Here is a 19486-nt window from a genome sequence, read left to right on the forward strand (position 1 = left end):
TAAAAGCACAATCCTTTACATGGGAGTAAGCTTCGGTTGCTGGCAATGGGGCTTGCTTCTAAACCCTCCTAGGGTCATGATTCACCCATTCGAAGCGTTGCACGGTTGCTTCAAAGCAAAGCCACCGACTACCACCAAGCTTACTCCCTTGGAGCCAACCGTTTTTTCTAAACTGAAACCTCAGTATTCAGGTTAAATTGCCGTGTTGGCACTTTGCAATAAATAAGTGGGTTTTGGGTTGCAGTTTGGGCACTCAGTCTCAAAAAGGTTCACCATCACTGGGATATAGGTTAGCTGGATCTGGGTTAGGGTCGGCGATGCGTTGATTTTTGAGACTTAGGATGTGGTGGTAAGATTCTGAACTACCACAAACCTGTCAAGTGGGAAACATCCTTTCGACGTGCGATATGGGGTTTGGAGCTTTCTTATTGTCCTGGCATGGTAGATAACCAAGTTTGCGCTTCGTATTTTGTAGAGATTCTCAGAGAGAATGTGAGCTGAGGTCCCGTGTCAGCATTGTATAATATTTCCTATCAGCATAGATTATATGGGGAAAGAGTGGGGGGCTTGAATATTTTCAAAAAATATGTAATGAGCCAGAGACAGTATCTGTTTTACAGAAGGGAAAACAACCATCAACATCCTGATTTTGTATGTTTATCTATGGTCGATTCCCCACTTACCGTTCGCTGTGCGCTACTCTCAGCACGCGTCATTTCTGGCGAAGTCGTGTTCCCCGGGCTTCCCCACTGCCCCGCGCTCTGCGCAGGGTCATCAAAAGGCGCCGTTTTGAGGAGCAGCAGAAATGACGTGCATGAGGGGGCGCGAGAGCGGCAGAGTCGGGGCGGCTGCGTTGTCGCTGCCCCTGTAGTGGAGTGCCATTGGACTCCCGCTACTTTGCGGTGTTATAGTGCGCAGCAGATGGTAAGTGGGGAATCGACCTATGAGTACATGAAGCTCGTCCACGGAAGTGGAGTATTCACAGGCATCAGACACTTGGTATCCTTCACATCTACACCATTAGTGGATCTCTTTGAAAGTGATACCTTTATTACAGAGACTTGATACTATTGTATTTGGGCTCCCGTGTGTGTGCATTATTCATTGTTTTGTTGTTGTTATTTATAATATGTATACTTTGTTGTTGGTTAAGAGTTGTGGCTCTGTTATATAAATGTTTTAATTATTTTCATTAAAAATAGAGGTTTGAAATTCGCATTGGAGCCAGACAGGTTCTTTTAGCTGGAATATTTTCCGCATTTCCTCCTTACTCAGGCCCCTTCTGCACATAAGAACATAAGAACATAAGAAGGAGCCTGCTGGATCAGACCAGAGTCCATCTAGTCCAGCACTCTGCTACTCACAGTGGCCCACCAGGTGCCTTTGGGAGCTCACGTGCAGGATGTGAAAGCAAGGGCCTTCTGCTGCTGCTGCTCCTGAGCAGCTGGTCTGCAGAATGATGCACTTTCAATCCACTTTCAAAATTGTTTGCAAGTGGATTTTGCTATTCTGCACAATAAAATCCAACTGCAAAGTGCATTGAAAGTGGATTGAAAGTGGATTATTCTGCACGTGCGGAAGGGGCCTTATGGAGTCTAAGCCAGAAGCATGACATTTGTTTTTTTAAAAGGCAGAAAATCCAGGAAGGGGAAACTAGCATATCCCTGCAGATCCTGCCCCTCTTCCTGGTAATGGTTTCGTTTACTCCCGACTGATTGTTGTCGTTCCTTGCGCAAATGTTTCCTCATTCATAATTTCTCAGTCCAACATAACCGATAAATATGTAGCTGAACTTTACTTCTCCCCACCCGGCAAAGTCTAGGTGTCCCTTGCAATAACAATTCTTTTCCAAGTAATCCCTTCCATATGTTTAGCATCTTCCTCTCTCCTCCAGCAAAGATCCCTAGAGCTGCAAAGCTACATGGTTATTTTCTTCAGAAGTGCAATTGTTCCAAAAATTGCAATACAGGAACGAATAGCATGCATGTGGAAAGGAAGCGCAGCCAGAAACCTAGACTAGAAGCCATCCTTCATTATTTTGGAGGACAAGCGCACTAACAAGAAGGAACAGTCCTTTGCCCCAAAATATCACATTTTATGCGATATGACACATAATTAAATGCAATGTGGTATCTCATTGGTCCTGACTAATCTTGGATTGAAAGTTGGGTTTGAAGAAAAGTCTCCCCCACCCGACATTCACCACTGATGTGCTTCGTTCTCTTGCGTCCTGAGGACGTTTATTGTTATTTATATTTTATATCGCTGGCGCTTATGTTCAGCAGCTTTAAAACTTGACTGGAATACCAGATGTCCTGCTAGAAACAGAAGAACCAGAAAGCAGACTGTTGAAGTCCACATTAATGCTTGACAACTAAAACAAGGGCAATTGCATTTGTCTATATTTTTTCCCCTCTACATCCACTGTAGAGGAGTGCTTTGATTGTGTGTTCCTGCATTGCAGGGGGTTGGACTTGATGGCCCTTGTGGTCTCTTCCAACTCTATGATTCTATGATTCACGGCATCATTTTGTTTCCGACTCTGGGGAGCATTCGATATCGACCGAGTTTGATGAGATGTTCTTTCTCATTGTTTCAGACTCGGAGCAGAGCACGGGGTCGGACACCGAAGTGTTGGCCGAGAGGACATCTTGCTCGTTTGGGTCTCACCCTGACCTCCCGTCCAGCGACTCTCTCGCGCAGCCTCCTCCCACCTCGTCCATGGAGGAGATCCAGGTGGAGCTGCAGTGTGCGGATCTTTGGAAAAGGTTCCACGATATCGGCACGGAAATGATCATCACAAAAGCAGGCAGGTAAGGTGGAGGGCCGACCCTCAGCGGAACATCACGACTTTTCTCTGCGCAGTTGAGTTCGTGGACAAGAAAGGCCTTCATAGAGCGGGGGTTGTATTGGCACGGTCTCGCGCTTCTAAGATCTGGACTTGGATGTGGAAATTTCAATCTCAGCAACGCTGACTGGTCTCAATGCTGTGGAATGCCTGGTAGTGCGTTTTCAGAGCAGACACCCGTAGGAAACATGACCCGCCTCCATCTGCATTAAACTTTCCATATTTCATCACTTCGCCCTAGCTATAGCTGTGCCCCAGCAGCTGTTGACATCTGGGTAATGTTTAATTTATTTTTCTGAAAAAGCGATGCTTTTAAAAAAAATTCTGGTGTTGTCTCTTCAAATTCTCCTTAGTATGGATACATTGTGATGGGCTGGCATAAGGCTTTTGGTGGTGATTTTAACATATTTTTCAATAATCAGCTGTGAGGTGCCAGTGTACAGAAAAATGTACAGAAAAAATGAATCCAAATCCAGTACTTAAAAAAACTGAAAATGCAATCACTTGAGCTTCTTTGGGGAGACAAGCAGCTGGGGCTTCTGGGCTTCATCTGAATAATAACAGATTCTCTTTCTTCTTTCTTTCTTCTCTTCTTCTCTTCTTTCTTTCTTTCTTTCTTTCTTTCTTTCTTTCTTTCTTTCTTTCTTTCTTTCTTTCTTTCTTTCTTTCTTTCTTTCTTTCTTTCTTTCTTTCTTTCTCCCCTGTATTTCTCCCTGGTGGAGACCCAAGTCTGCTTTTATTTATTAACTACATCCTAAGCTCACAACATTTGCATCCTTCTTATTTTGATTCAGACTGAATCCTTACAGGTGTGTAGGAAAACCCATAAAGAAACAGAACTTACTATGTCTCAAAGTGTGCTCCCTGCATTTGGAACAGGGCTGAGCATGGGGGAAAGCTTTTTCTTTTATACATACATACATACATACATACATACATACATACATACATACATACATACATACATACATACATACATACATACATACATACATACATATGATCTGTCTGTCTGTCTGAGATGATAGATAGATAGATAGATAGATAGATAGATAGATAGATAGATAGATAGATAGATAGATAGATAGATAGATAGATAGATAGATAGATAGATAGATAGATAGATAGATAGATAGATAGATAGATAGATAGATAGATAGATAGATAGATAGATAGATAGATAGATAGATAGATAGATAGATAGATAGATAGGCAAATAATGTATCTGTGATACCAGAATAGCCAGTTCTATCCCCCAGCCCTTCTCAGTTGGAGACACTTTCAATTTTTTGAGTAAGGAGGAATAAGCTAGGACAGCAGGCTCAAAATGGCATTGACATAGTGCTATAGACTAGGGGTCAGTGATGGCGAACCTTTGGCCCTCCAGATGTTATGGACTACAATTCCCATCAGCCCCTGCCAGCGTGGCCAATTGACCATGCTGGAAGGGGCTGATGGGAATTGTAGTCCATAACATCTGGAGGGCCAAAGGTTCGCCACCACGGGACTAGGTAGTGGAAAATCTATTTGACCATATAATTTGTCTTTGCAATTTTCCTGTATCAAAGTGAGAAAGGAGGAAATGTGGAGGAAATTATTGAAGTGTCAGTGTATATCTCTGTATAGGCAAGGGAAAGATGAAGGCTCCAGGTTTAGTTTGAATGAGAACTTTTGGCTATTTTTGGCTTACTTTTGGAGACTTAGGTGGGCAAGTCTCCTCCTCTGCCATATCCCTGCCAAAATTTTGATGCAAAAAGTACCTCTTTTTCTTTCAAGACTTTCAGCGTGTTTCAGTAAAAGGTTAGAATAAAATAAAAATTAGCAATAAAGTTGATGATGATGATGTCGCCTTTGGAAACTTAAAGAGTTGCTTAAAGGTCCTGTTACCTTTACTTGTTCGTAAAGCTAGTTGCGCATTCCAGCCTCTTTCCATTTGAATCCCAATTACTTTCATTTTTTCTAAGTAATCAGCACCTTGGACAGAGAAGTGATTTAAGATGAGCACACCAACTAGGCTGTAATAGTTCTGAGGGATCTAAAGGAAAGTTGGGGGAACGTGATTCATTCCCCATTCTTCCCCGTTATCAGTTCTGGGCACTGAAATGATCATTCAGCCCATTTTTCTCCTCTCCATCTGGCTGTGGGAAAGTTTGCGCTTAACTTCTTTCAGATAGATAGGAGAGGTTCCAAGAAAGTGAAAATCTCAGGGCAACAGTCCATACTGGAAGAATAGCAGGATCCATATCTGAAATAATGGGAAAGAACTGAGTGACCTCTTCACTGTCTGGCCAATTACAGGGAGAGGCAAAGAAATAAATGACTCATTCTGATGGTCAAGTGGAAAGGCAGGGTGAAAATATTTTCATATATATATAAAAATACATCTTAGGTGTGCTGTTTTTGAAGTCAGCTCCTCCAGCTTCTAAAAAAACCCTGGAAAAAGTGCTCATTCATTTGATCCGTCTTTATTGAAATGAAGCTGTTCTATACCAAGTTGAAACCTGAGTCCATCTCGCTCAGTACTTCTTAGGGCGATTCCGCACATGAGTAAAATAGGTTCGACCCAGTTCCCTGAGAAGGGTACTGACCTAGGTCGAAGCCATTGTTGTTCCCCACTGCAACCAGCTTGATCCCAGCTCGGAGGGCGGAATCATCCTGTGCCTCTTCGCCGCTCCATTCCGATTGGCTACTGTTCTACGGCCATGTTCCGCCTATCCCCACACACGTTATAAAAAAACTGCCACAGGAATGGAGGGACGAAGGTGGCATTTTTTGATTGGCCAGCTGTACGCATGCCCGAAACACTCAGCTGTGATTGGCTGAATGGGGGACCCCTGGCACCAGAGATTCCGCACTTTACTGGAATCGAGCTGAGTTCGAGCGTGGTTCCCTGAAAAAGTAGTAGTTCCCAACTGGAGTCGGAAATTTGACCGTTACACGGGGTGAAACTGGTACAAAACCATGTCAATCCCAGTGGTTGTGCGAAGCACTTAGGTTGAACGCAGCTTGAACTTAGGTTGATAACGCAAGTGCGGAATCGACCTTAGTCTTGCTTGATGGTAGATCTCCAAGGGTTCAGGGGGACAGCAGACTTTACCAGCATCAGTTATCTAGAATCCTTTAACCAGAGATGGTAGGGATTGAACCCTAATGGAAAGCAAATGCCCTATCTCTGAGAAACAGCCTCTTCACTTCCTGAGGGATGCAGATGGACTTGTGTTCAACTGAGAGAGAGTGACCGACCCCAGGTCACCCAGCAAGCTACATGGCAGAACGAGCATCTGAAATTCAACGAGTAATTACAGACTCCTAGAGAGGAGTTTTGCTCCATTAATAGTTAAAAGAATTCATACCCTCTCTCCCTAGTGTCTGTCTGTCTGACTCATAAGGAGAGAGAGTTTGTCTGTGCCATCAAATTGCAACCAAGGCCCCTTCCGCACACGCAAAATCATGCGTTTTCAAACCACTTTCACAACTGTTTGCAAGTGGATTTTCCCATTCCGCACAGCTTCAAAGAGCACTGAAAGCAGTTTGAAAGTGCATTATTCTGCATGTGCGGAATGAGCCCAAGTTATGGCAGCCAGCAAGGGGCTTTCAAGGCAAATGAGGAGCAGAGGTAGTTTGCCATTGCCTGCCCCTATGTAGCTACCCAGAACTTCCTTGGTGGTCTCTCATCCATGTACTAAGCAGGTGTGACCCTACTTAACTTCTGAGATCTGATAAGATTTGGGTTGTACCATGCCACCTTCCCTCTGGGCAAGGATGTAGGTAGAATCATTCTCAGGGGCCCTGCGGGGACTTTCAGCAGACCAGGTATTATGATGCTCATTCAGGTTGTGTTGAGCTGAGTGGATACATCTTTTGTTGCAGGGAGCGAGATGCAGATTCCTATCTAACGTTAGCAGCACCCTACTATAGCTGGAGGAAGACTTCATGTTTCAGCTTCATGTTTCAGGAGCAGCAGTGGCATAGGAGGTTGAGAGCGCGTGTATCTAATCTGGAGGAACCGGGTTTGATTCCCCGCTCTGCCGCCTGAGCTGTGGAGGCTTATCTGGGGAATTCAGATTAGCCTGTGCACTCCCACACATGCCAGCTGGGTGACCTTGGGCTAGTCACAGCTTCTTGGAGCTCTCTCAGCCCCACCTACCTCACAGGGTGTTTGTTGTGAGGGGGGAAGGGCAAGGAGATTGTAAGCCCCCTCTTCTTCTTCTTCTTCTTCTTCTTCTTCTTCTTCTTCTTCTTCTTCTTCTTCTTCTTCTTCTTCTTCTTCTTCTTCTTCTTCTTCTTCTTCTTCTTCTTCTTCTTCTTCTTCTTCTTCTTCTTCTTCTTCTTCTTCTTCTTCTTCTTCTTCTTTTTCTTCTTCTTCCTCTTCCTCCTCTTCCTCCTCCTCCTCCTCCTCCTCCTCCTCCTTCCTCTTCTTCTTCTTCTTCCTTCTTCTTCTTCTTCCTTCTTCTTCTTCTTCGACTTCTTCTTCTTCTTCTTCTACTTCTACTTCTTCTTCCTCCTCCTCCTCCTTTTTCTTTTTCTTTTTCTTTTTCTTTTTCTTCTTCTTCTTCTTCTTCTTTTTCATGCCTTGGGGAATCGTAGCTGAGCACAGATTCTTTGGCATGTAGCAATGTGTGCAGGGTGTGTGCACAATGAGCATAACCATTGTACTGAACAGACACAGCTGCACAGCACATGGTCATTATGAAAGCCACCCCTTTTGGCTGCCTGAAGGTCACCCGGTCGTAGCCTGAAAACTCTAGCCAATCAACATCCATGGCGTGTCTCCCATTACTTCACTTAAGGTCCAGATTTCACACTCATTTTCTGGCCAGTGCATTTGACTCTTGCTGGCTCTGTGATCCCCCTTTGGAAATTTGTGCCGCAGTCTTCAGAGGTCTCCCGACATGCCGGGAAGCAGAGATCCCAGGCCCCCTTAACCAGCTGGCTTTTCTCGACAATGATGCCTTCTTTCATCTGGCGCTTTCTTGCGTCCACGGCTCTGAGAGCCCTTTGGAAGTTCGTCGGCTTTCAAGCGGAGTCTGTAGGATAGTTCTGAGGGACCCGTTGTTGCCCTGTCAGCACAGTAGGAAATTGAGAGCTTTCTGGGCATAGTCTTTGAACGGCTGAAAAACAGTTGGGAGAAGCTGTTCATGCACAGTGATGAAAGCGGAATGCACAAAATCCAGTTACGATTTGTTGAGGAGTGTTTAAGCTAAAATTAGCTTGAGGGGGCAAGGATTTAACTCTGGACTGAGCCATGACGTGGTGTGTGTTTCGTGAATAATTTTTGCATCTCCTCTCTAGGAAATGGACCCTATCTTCTCAATTTTTAAAAAGTAGGCTATGAAAGAAGAAGGAGGAGGAGGAGGAGGAGGAGGAGGAGGAGGAGGAGGCATAGTTTGGATTTATATCCCCCCTTTCTCTCCTGTAGGAGACTCAAAGGGGCTGACAATCTCCTTGCCCTTCTCCCCTCACAACAAACACCCTGTGAGGTGGGTGGGGCTGAGAGAGCTCCGAGAAGCTGTGACTAGCCCAAGGTCACCCAGCTGGCATGAGTGGGAGTGTATAGGCTCATCTGAATTCCCCAGATAAGCCTCCACAGCTCAGGCGGCAGAGCTGGGAATCAAACCCGGTTCCTCCAGATTAGGTACATGAGCTCATAACCTCCCACACCACTGCTGCTCTCTCTCTCACTGAAAGAGGATGAAAGTGGTTGCCCATTCAGAGTGAGGACAAGAAGTATGGCACTCACTCTGATTTGGCTTTGTGAGGTCATCATAAGTTCAATTGACTACGTCATAGGTGTCAAACTCGCGGCCCTCCAGATGTTATGAACTACAGTTCCCATCATCCCCTGCCAGCATCATGCTGGCAGGGGATGATGGGAACTGTAGTCCATAATATCTGGAGGGCCGCGAGTTTGACACCTGTGGACTACGTCATGTCAACAAGAAGCCTAGAAGGACCACCATTAGAAGAGGGCCATGTTTTTCTTAATTCATCACAGTATTTATATCCCACTCAAGGAGGCTTGCTTGGCACGGTAAAACATTGCAATTTAAAACCAATAAAATAAACCCCCAAGTCATTCCTGCTCAGGAGCCCTGTGGCGCAGAGTCATAAGCTGCCGTACTTTGGCCCAAGCTCTGCCCACGACCTGAGTTCAATCCCAACAGAAGTCAGTTTCAGGCAGCCAGCTCAAGGTTGACTCCAGCCTGCCATCCTTCCGATGGAATTCAGTGTTGTCTTATATTCAAGCTGGTCAGCTGCGTGGATGGAAAAAGATGTCTTTTGACGGATGATATATGTCCCTGACAGTAAACAAGCTGCTGTTTTATGAACGAGTCAAAATATTTCTGAGTTGGCTTCAAGGGCAGCCCGACATCAAGTCCAGCCAGGAGGTTATGAAAACATGAATCAATGCAGCCAAGTCTGAGGAAGGTGAGAGTTGATGAACCAGTGGCTCTCTTGGCTATTACCCCAAACTGCTTTCCAAAGAGCAAGGCAGGATCCAGGAGTCCCCATAAGCTAATAACTTGCTCTACAAATGCCAACTACACTCCCTTCAGGACAAATTCAGTCCCTCTATAACATCATACTTCCTGACACTCATTCCCCTCAGCTGCAACTCGTTCTGCTTTTGCCTTCCAACTACAGCCTCAAAGCCGAGGTTCAGCGCCAAGATGGACGTGCTCAGAGACTCGGATAATGAAATTTGGAGCTGTGTGTCATCGGGTGATGCCCAAAACGAAATTATTTATGGTCTTGCTCAGTGGCCTCCTATAAATAGTGATGAACATGGGTGAATGAACAAAGTCTTGTCATGCTCCACAGATCAAATCCTTTGATTCTTCCCCTCCCCTCTGAGCCTGGGTAACACAGGGTCATTAATGACCTGTGCGGTCATGTCACAACTGCACATTTACTAGGCAGATTATGTTTACAGGGTGGATTGCCATCACCTTTCTCAGTCATCTACACTTTTCTCACAGCAAGTTAGGTAAGACAGACTTTGCATGCAAGGGTGGTTTGCCATTGTCTATACTTGCCAGTTGTCTATACTTTACCCCCAACAAGTTAGGTATGGCAGACTATGTTTACAGGGTGGCTGGCCATTGCCTTCCTCAGTCATCTACACTTTACCTCCAGCAAGCTAAATATGGCAGACTATGTTTACAGGGTGATTGGCCATACCCTTCCCCAGTTGTCTACACTTTACCTCCAGCAAGCTAAAAATGGCAGATTATGTTTACAGGGTGGTTTGCCATTGCCTTGCCCAGTTGTCTACACTTTACCCCCAACAAGTGAGGTATGACAAACTATGTTTACAGGGTGATTGGCCATAGCCTTCCCCAGTCGTCTACACTTTACCTCCAGCAAGCTAAATATGGCAGACTATGTTTACAGGGTGGTTTGTCATTGCCTTGCCCAGTCGTCTACACACTTTATCCCCAACAAGCTGGGTACTCATTTTACTGACCTTGGAAGGATGGAAGACTGAGTCAATTTTGAGCCAGCTACCTGAAACTGACTTCTGTTGGGATCAAACCCGAGGTCATGAGCAGAACTTGAATTTGCAGTACTACAGCTTACCTCTCTGCACCAATCAGACAGAAAAAACTGAACCGGCCAAAGCCTATTCCCTTAATGGTAGCTCCATATTCAAACCAATATATAAGAATGGAATGGTCAACTGTGACAAAGGCTGATAGATCCAAGAACATTGACTGGTGTAATCACCCCTTGCCGTACATTAAATGAAGACCAACACAAGTCAAGCCATCCCAGCTCCAAACACAGGCCCCAAACAGGATTGTAATGGGTCACTTGCTACACTACTATGTGGCTTGCCATAACAATCAAAGCATGACAAGTTGCAACCAAAATGAAATAACAAACCCAAAATACTCCCCTACCCACCTGCAGAAGACTATTTATAGTCCATCGAAAGCCCTAGCAGACTGATAGAACTCCAAAAGACTTTCAGTGAGGAGATTAGCCAATTGGCCATGCTGGTAGGGGCTGATGGGAATTGTAGTCCATGAACATCTGGAGAGCCACAGGTTGCAGACCTCTGTCCTATTACAATTACAGGAATTGTTGCTAGTTTTCTGTCAGTGCTTCAAGAAGATCTCTGTGCTTCAAGATCTCTGTGCTGCTGGCCTCGTTCTCCAAGGGAATGGAACACATGAGAAGTGATGAGAATAGGCAGTCAGCCTGCCCAAAAGGTAGCTTCACAGATGCACTAGCAGCGTCAGGATTTGGGAACTCCTGGAGCTTACAGATTTTGTTCCTATGAGAGGTTAAGGGGTGACATGATAGACATGTTTAAATATTTGAAGGGATGTCATGTCAAGAGAGGAGCAAAGTCTCGACGGATTCCGGACGAATCTGAACTCGAATCCTAACAGATCCGAATCCATGGGATCTCGGATGCGTTTTTTATTTTTTGGGGTTTTTTTTCACGCCTCGGCTTATCTTTTAAACATATCAGCACCAAAATTTCAGGCATCATCAGAGAGCTGTCCTTATGATACCCTCCAAGCTTAGTGAGGTTTGTTTAGGGGCCAGGACCCCAAAGGCGTCCCTATCTCCCATTCTTCCAATGGGAACTAAGGAGATGAGGGCTACCCTGGGAGCAAGCTTGTTTTCTGGTGCCTCAAGGACTAGGACAAGGAGTAATGGATTCAAGGTGAAGGAAAAGAGATTCCACCTAAACATTAGGAAGAACTTCCTGACCATCAGGGCTGTTCGACAGTGGAATTCACTGACTCGGAGTGGTGAAGTCTCCTTCTTTGGAGGTTTTTAAACAGAGGCTGGATGACCATATGTCGGGAGTGCTTTGATTGTGTGTTCTTGCATTGCAGGGGGTTGGACTTGATGGCCCTTGGGGTCTCTTCCAACTCTATGATTCTATGATTCTAGATAGAGGAAGTTGTGTGGGTGGACCTCATGCACTGAAGAAAGATACACATGGAGACCTTATCAATAACTGGTCAAATAGACTTCTGGGAGCCTAATGTAAAATGTCAGATTTTCAAGGAGCTGGAGATAAGAAATTCAATTAATAATTTCCCTGTTACTGCCATTTCATTGATGGAAAGTCACTACAAGGTTCCATACCCTGCCAGAGTATGGTTTCTGACCTTCTGCCACCTCTAAAATTCCTTGATAGTTTGTATAAAGCCAATGTGATGTAGTGGTTAAGAGCAGTGGGCTCTAATCTGGAGAACCAGGTTTGATTCCCCACTCCTTCCCCAGAGTGACAGACTCTTATCTGGTGAACCAGATTTCCTTCCCCACTCCTAAATTCCTGCTGGGTGTTCTTGGACCAGCCACAGTTCTCTCAGAACTCTCTCAAGCCCACCTATTTCACAAGGTGTCTGTTGTGCAGCAAGAAAGGGAAGGAGTTTGTAAGCTGCTTTGAGACTCCTTACAGGAGTAGTAGTCGTTGCCGTCTTCTTCGTCTTCTTCGTCTTCTTCGTCTTCTTCGTCTTCTTCGTCTTCTTCTACTACTACTACTACTACTACTACTACTACTACTACTACTACTACTACTACTACTACTACTACTACTACTATTTTGGCTCAAGCTAAACCTTAACCCATCTGGATTAACCCTCTTAATTCTCTCAGATATGTGCCCTTTAAGTTGAGTGAATGAGGTTGAAAATAAAATACAATTTCTCGACTTCTCACCTTAAGCAATATGCCATTGCAGGTTCTTGAGAGCTGAAGAAATACTTAAGCAATGAGTCTGGAATACAGTTCTTCAAACTGATAGAGCTTGGGCACACCTCTGTTTGGTGGTGAGAAATCATAGCCAAAACTTTGTGGCAGCAAACTAGCTTTCTGCTTTAGAATTCCCCAAATACCATAGAACTTTCACCCTTGCTCGTTTTGATTGGCTGCCCTCAGTGCTACTGGAAGGGAGATACATATATATTCCCTACCTTCAACGTCTGTGTTCTTGCTAATTGAACATTGTCAGAAAAGTGGAACATGTAATGGTGGAACAAGGTCACCAGCTGGGTGACCTTGGGTTAGTCACAATTCTTCTGAGCTCTCTCAGCCCCACCTACCTCACAGGGTGTTTGTTGTGAGGGAAGGGATGGGAAAGGAGTTTGTAAACCCCTTTGAGTCTCCTTACAGGAGAGAAAGGGGGGATATAAATCCAGCTCTTCTTCTTCTTCTTCTTCTTCTTCTTCTTCTTCTTCTTCTTCTTCTTCTTCTTCTTCTTCTTCTTCTTCTTCTTCTTCTTCTTCTTCTTCTTCTTCTTCTTCTTCTTCTTCTTCTTCTTCTTCTTCTTCTTCTTCTTCTTCTTCTTCTTCTTCTTCTCCTTCTCCTTCTCCTTCTCCTTCTCCTTCTCCTTCTCCTTCTTCTCCTTCTTCTCCTTCTCCTCCTTCTCCTTCTCCTTCTTCTTCTTCTTCATCATAATGTCCACTTTATAAGAACGACTAGTCCACCTATCTCATCCCTATTCTAGTTGAGTTCCCAGGAAGACCTGAAAAACTCTTCACATATCTCCTCCTTGCAGAGACCTCTAAAGTGGCCAAATTCTGCGCTGACACTTTGTCTGTAAGAAAGCAGATATTCCAATCTTTTAAATAAGCTTCATGTATAACTAAGGGCAGCATGATAAAGTTGTGCATTTTAATCTCTGTATGTTAATTTTACCTTTGTATGCAAAGAGTGCTGTTGAATTGTTGTTGACTGATCTCTTGAGCATAATAAATGTTGACTGATGGACATTATTTTCACCCAGATTTGGTGGTTGGCTTATTGTCTGTCACAGTTATGGTATATATCTTTGCAGCCAAGTTTCAGACTAAGGCCATGATATACATTTGCATGTTCTCATGTCCTTTTAGAAAAGGATTTACTGATATATGACAACATAAAACCATATTGATAAAAGGAATACAATAAGATAAATATACAATGTGATAAAACCCTATAATCAATCCCATGAACAAAAATAGGACTGACAGGTATATTTTTGAGGGATGGCATGCACAAACCTTTTCCTTAATTTAATGAATTAAGATATGAAAGAACCATGTAACTGCTTAGTTTACATCCACCAAGAGAAAACAGATGCGATCCTCATCTGACCCCCGGGTCAAAAAGCTGGTTCACAAATTATACTTGGCCAACTCTTGTTTGCCCATTCATTGATGCAATAAGGTGTGGGATCTGGTAATTCACAGATCTGAACCAGGACAACCTCTGTGATCTCTGTTTCAAGAGGGGGCAGCAGATTGCTGGGAAAAGAAATAAGGCAGGCACAGGTCATAAGCAGAGTCTAGATCAACTAGCAGGACCATGGATAGTTCCAAAGCAGTGAGACGTTGCTCCCAACAGCTGTAGAGTTCAACTGAGAGTCGTTTTCCGGGCTGCTTTGAGCGCAGAGCCGCCGCCACCACACACTCAACTCCCTACATATCCCCCCCCCCCCCCGTCTATAGCATCTAGGACAATTTGCCATCTGATGCCATGACTGTGGGTGATATATTGGTGGCCACAGGCAAGGAGTGAAGAAATACACTCTAGTGACCTTTTCAACATAAGTCAACTTTTGAAATTCCCTGAAGGACTTTGAACACCTGTGTCAAACTTGCGGCCCTCCAGATGTTGTGGACTACAGTTCCCATCATCCCCTGCCAGCATCATGCTGGCAGGGGATGATGGGAACTGTAGTCCATAACATCTGGAGGGCGCGAGTTTGACACCTATGACTTAGAAGGATGACTCTGTTGGTCTCCTAATGAGGAAAGTCGAAGCTACTGATATATTAAAAGGATTAGTTCCAAGAGCAGGTATTGCTGCACAGTGGAATAATTGAATTCCTCCTCTTCCTCAGATGGTGATATTGTTATTTGTTATTCCTCAGAGTTCTCTGGAGGCACCTCATTGGGTTTAATGTCCAAGTTGCTAATCGAGACAAAGGAAATGACAATGAAAACGAAGTTCTCATTCTTCCATGTGCTTATGCAGTGAGCATGGTTGAATGTAAAGGGCAGTCACATTCTAATAATAGCTAGTATTAAGGGTCAGATGGCCCAGGTTAGCCTGATCTCATCAGATCTTGGAGGCTAAGCAGCTTAGATGCTGTTGGTTTTAACTAGCCAGAGCCGCCTTAGCATTAGGGAGGTCTTCTGCTGTCCCGTGAACATCCTTAAGAAGAAAATGAGATGCCATGGCCAACATGTAGCTTTTCTGCAGGGGGCAACCCCCCCCCCCAGCTTTAAGGTGATGAAATAGAGGCAGTGGCAGCTAGGTGGAGCAGTAGATCACAAATATCCCACAGACTATTTCTTTCACGCTGTTCTGAGCTGGTTCGCAAATGATCTGATGACATCTTCCCTCCATTTCATGATCAGCTTCCCTTTATCCAGTCAGTCAGAGATGCAGAAAAGAGATGTGATGTCAATTGTGTCAGGGTACGACCCTGGTGGAAGGGAAAGGCCGTGGCTGTGGCAGAATATTGATTAAGAAGCGTCCCTGGGTGTTTTGAACTCCCCCGCTTTTCCAGGGGCCCTCCCAACACGATCCACTCCGTTCAGCCACGGTTTCCTCTCTTTTCCTGGTTCGCTCCTGAACCATCTTTCCCCGGACTTACCCTGTTTCCCCGAATATAAGACATCCCCAGAAAATAAGACGTAGTAGAGGTTTTGCTGAAGTGCGAAATATAAGGCATCCCCCGAAAGGAAGACGTAGCAAAGTTTTTGTTTGGAAGCATGCCCATCGAACAGAACACAGAAAAATAAGACATCCCCTGAAAATAAGACGTAGCGCATCTTTGGGAGCAAAAATTAATATAAGACACTGTCTTATTTTCGGGAAAACACGGTGTCACTGCTTTCCTGAACCCAGTCAGATAGGTCTGACCTCATATCATTCCAATGATTGCTCTGGGGTTAGTCATTTTACCACCCTATTCCGGTTGTTTCTCTGCTCTTCTGGTGAAATTACCCAAATGGAAACATGCTGACCAAGCGCTGGTAAAAGAGCACTCAGATCCCTGCAGGAGCAGACCCAAAGTCCCTAGAGTGATCCTGCATGTCCACCAGAGTCCTTGGGGATGATTTTCAAGCAGGACACCATGAAAACTCTGCTCTCATGCTTTGACCCCAGCACCTGGTATCTAGAGGTATTCTGCTTCAGACAATGGAGGTCATCTCCAGCAGCAGTGGCGTAGGAGGTTAAGAGCTCGTGTATCTAATCTGGAGGAACCGGGTTTGATTCTCCGCTCTGGCGCCTGAGCTGTGGAGGCTTATCTGCGGAATTCAGATTAGCCTGTGCACTCCCACACACGCCAGCTGGGTGACCTTGGGCTAGTCACAGCTTCTCGGAGCTCTCTCAGCCCCACCTACCTCACAGGGTGTTTGTTGTGAGGGGGGAAAGGCAAGGAGATTGTAAGCCCCTTTGAGTCTCCTGCAGGAGAGAAAGGGGGGATATAAATCCAAACAACAACAACAACAACAACAACAACAACAACTCCTCCTCCTCCTCCTCCTCCTCCTCTTCTTCTTCTTCTTCTTCTTCTTCTTCTTCTTCTTCTTCTTCTTCTTCTTCTTCTTCTTCTTCTTCTTCTTCTTCTTCTTCTTCTTCTTCTTCTTCTTCTTCTTCTTCTTCTTCTTCTTCTTCTTCTTCTTCTTCTTCTCACAGCTACTGATAGAACTGCCCTCCATGAAGTGTAATGGCTATAAACTCACTATGCAATGTATTGTCGAAGGCTTTCACAGCCAGACTCGATTGGTTGTTGTGGGCTTTTCAGGCTGTGTGGGGATGCTGGGGTTGCTGTGGCTAGCATCTTCAGAGGTGTAGCACAGAGAGAAGTGTGCTACACTTCTCTCTGTGATGCACCTCTGAAGGTGCCAGCCAGAGATGCAGGCGAAACATTAGGAACAAGATCTACCAGACCACGGCCACCCAGCACAGAAAACCCACCACAACCAATCACTATACAATTTCCTCTTTTTTGCATTTTTCGGTACTAGGGGAGTACCACTGATCTACCTTGCCAGGTTGTCGTGAGGATTCCTGAATTAATTGAGCAAAATAGTTTAGAGTGTTCAAAATGACATAGAAATGTGCAATTGGGTGAAGCTCAAGGCGAGCTTTGAAGCAAAGAATATGAAATGATGATTTTTCACAAGTGATCTTTATTGCAATGTCCATAAGAATGTAATGTTGCTTTCAGAATAGAAGGGGGACTTTTGACTTTGGCGTTGAAAGATCTGGCTAAAACCCCATTGACAGTGCTGGGGAGGAATCTGTGTTTGAAAACTGGAGTTGCAGACTCACTCTTCTTTGGAATGTCCATTCAGAGCCAGTTCAAGCCCCTTGAACTGGGGCAGCAGTGGTGTAGTGGTTAAGAGCAGGTATACTCTAACCTGGAGGAATTGGGTTTGATTCCCCGCTCTGCCACTTGAGCTGTGGAGGCTTATCTGGGGAATTCAGTTTAGCCTGTGCACTCCAACGCACGCCAACTGGGTGACCTCTGAGCTCTCTCAGCCCCACCTACCTCACAGGATGTTTGTTGGGAGGGAGGGGGGAAGGGAAAGGAGTTAGTAAGCCCCTTTGAGTCTCCTACAGGAGAGAAAGGGGGGATATAAATCCAAACTACTCCTCCTCCTCCTCCTCCTCCTCCTCCTCCTCCTCCTCCTCCTCCTCTTCTTCTTCTTCTTCTTCTTCTTCTTCTTCTTCTTCTTCTTCTTCTTCTTCTTCTTCTTGCACAGTAGTGGTGGCAATTTGCTCCCAATTCAAAACAAGCAAGCCTTTTGAACATTTCTGTCACTGTTTGCTGGTGCCATTCAGCAGAGCGACTTGGCAGAGGGCCACGATCAATGCACGCTTGCGATTTACTGACTAGTTTGCTCGGATTATTTTTGCTGTCCTCTTTGGGCAGGTCATGCACGCTGAAAATTAGCCGTGTATATATATGCGGTCTTTGTCCTTGCACAGTTGGTGTGCCTATATCCGTCGGCAGCATTCGTGGGGCTTAGAACTTAGTGAATCATTCTGGCTTCCCCAGGTGGTAATGCAAGAACACGGAAAAGAGATCCAGTTACCGCAAGCAAACACTCTCGGATTTGGGAGTGGAGCAGGGAGGCAAGCCGGGCACTTTAGAAAGACACGGCTGGAGAAGTTTCAGAGGATAACTGTGTTGGTCAGCAGTGGAACATTTAGATTAGCACCTGAGAGACCAACAACATTTGGAGGGTATGAACTTTCAAAACCCACGGCTCCCTTTGTCAGACGAGGAAAATAAGCCATTTCAGTTCCTCCTCCTGCCAAGCTGCGGGACAAAACACATCCTTGGGCCTTTCCCCACTCCCTTCCATCCCCCCTATGCCATGCGCTGCTCTCAGCGCGCGGCATCCCAGGCGCGCGCCCAGGCGTCCCCACGACCCCATGCTCTGTGCGGGGTCGTCAAAAGGTGCCGTTCGGAAGAGTGCCTGGGATGCCGCGCGCTAAGGGGGCGCGACAGCGGCAGTGTCGGGGCGGCTGCGCTGTGGCCGCCCCTGCCGTGGGGAGGGAGGAGGAACCCCGCGCTACTCTCCTCAAGTAGCGCGGGGCTTACGGTAAGTGGGGAAAGGCCCCTTGGTTGATCCTTGTCAACATCTGTTTAAAAAAGAATGAACAAAGGGCGGTGATGGGGAAAGTGACCATGTGAAGCTGTGCTGAGAATCTGTGATCCAAAGTCAAGTCTTCAGAAAAAAAGCAAACGTTCCGAATGTGCGAGGGGACTGTCATTAAAATAAAATCCGTTTTCTTTCCATTTATTATTGAACTTCTCGTTTCTATTGTTCTTCTTGGACTTTGTTACTACTGAAAAATAAAAATAAAAATACTAAATGCCCTCAGGCACCACATGGAGCAAGAAAAGGAGGCCACCTCTAGGCCCAGGGAAGAGCCAATGGGCTTGCGAGAGCTTAGTGCACCTTTTGGGACACTGCCCCATCTGTGAGATCACAGATTGAACTTTTTCCTCCTGTCCCAAGGGAGGAGTCAACTGTTTTGCAAAGGAGCAGCAGTGGCGTAGTGGTTAAGAGCAGGTGCATTCTAATCTGGAGGAATCGGGTTTGATTCCCAGCTCTGCCGCTTGAGTTGTGGAGGCTTATCTGGGGAATTCAGATTAGCCTGTGCACTCCCACACACGCCAGCTGGGAGACTTTGGGCTAGTCACAGTTCTTCTGAGCTCTCTCAGCCCCACCTACCTCACAGGGTGTTTGTTGTGAGGGGAGGGAAGGGAAAGGAGATTGTCAGCCCCTTTGAGTCTCCTACAGGAGAGAAAGGGGGGATATAAATCCAAACTCTTCTTCTTTGTGAAATTCTTCCATCCTGATTTCATTTCGTACCAAATGGATTTGTGCCTTCTGTGACTCTGTATTGTCTTTGCCCATTACTGATGACAGTGCAAACATCTTCTTGAGAGAAGAGGCAGATGCTGCCTAGTGTCTGGGGGTTAGAGTTTCCAATCTCCAGGAGGTAGCTGGAGATCTCCTGGGATTGCAGCTGATCTCCAGAGATCAGATTACCTGGAGAGAATGGCTGCTTTGGAAGGTGAACTTTGTGGCATTTTACCCCAGGGAAGTCCCTTCCCTGCCCTTCCTCAGGCTCCAGCTCCCCAAATCTCCAGGT

The 19486-nt window shown here is 45.5% G+C and overlaps 1 protein-coding gene across 1 annotated transcript in view; it reads left to right on the plus strand.

The window, feature by feature from the left end:
- The window catches only part of TBX15 (T-box transcription factor 15), a 173303-nt gene that overhangs the window by 81201 nt on the left and 72616 nt on the right, over positions 1-19486 (plus strand). Inside the window, exon 2 of the mRNA XM_048482794.1 lies at positions 2600-2813. Coding sequence (XP_048338751.1) covers positions 2600-2813 — 214 coding nt within the window. The remainder of the gene's footprint in view (positions 1-2599; positions 2814-19486) is intronic.

This window comes from Sphaerodactylus townsendi, unplaced genomic scaffold (genome assembly GCF_021028975.2).
Source record: "Sphaerodactylus townsendi isolate TG3544 unplaced genomic scaffold, MPM_Stown_v2.3 scaffold_23, whole genome shotgun sequence".
NCBI classification, from domain to species: domain Eukaryota; kingdom Metazoa; phylum Chordata; class Lepidosauria; order Squamata; family Sphaerodactylidae; genus Sphaerodactylus; species Sphaerodactylus townsendi.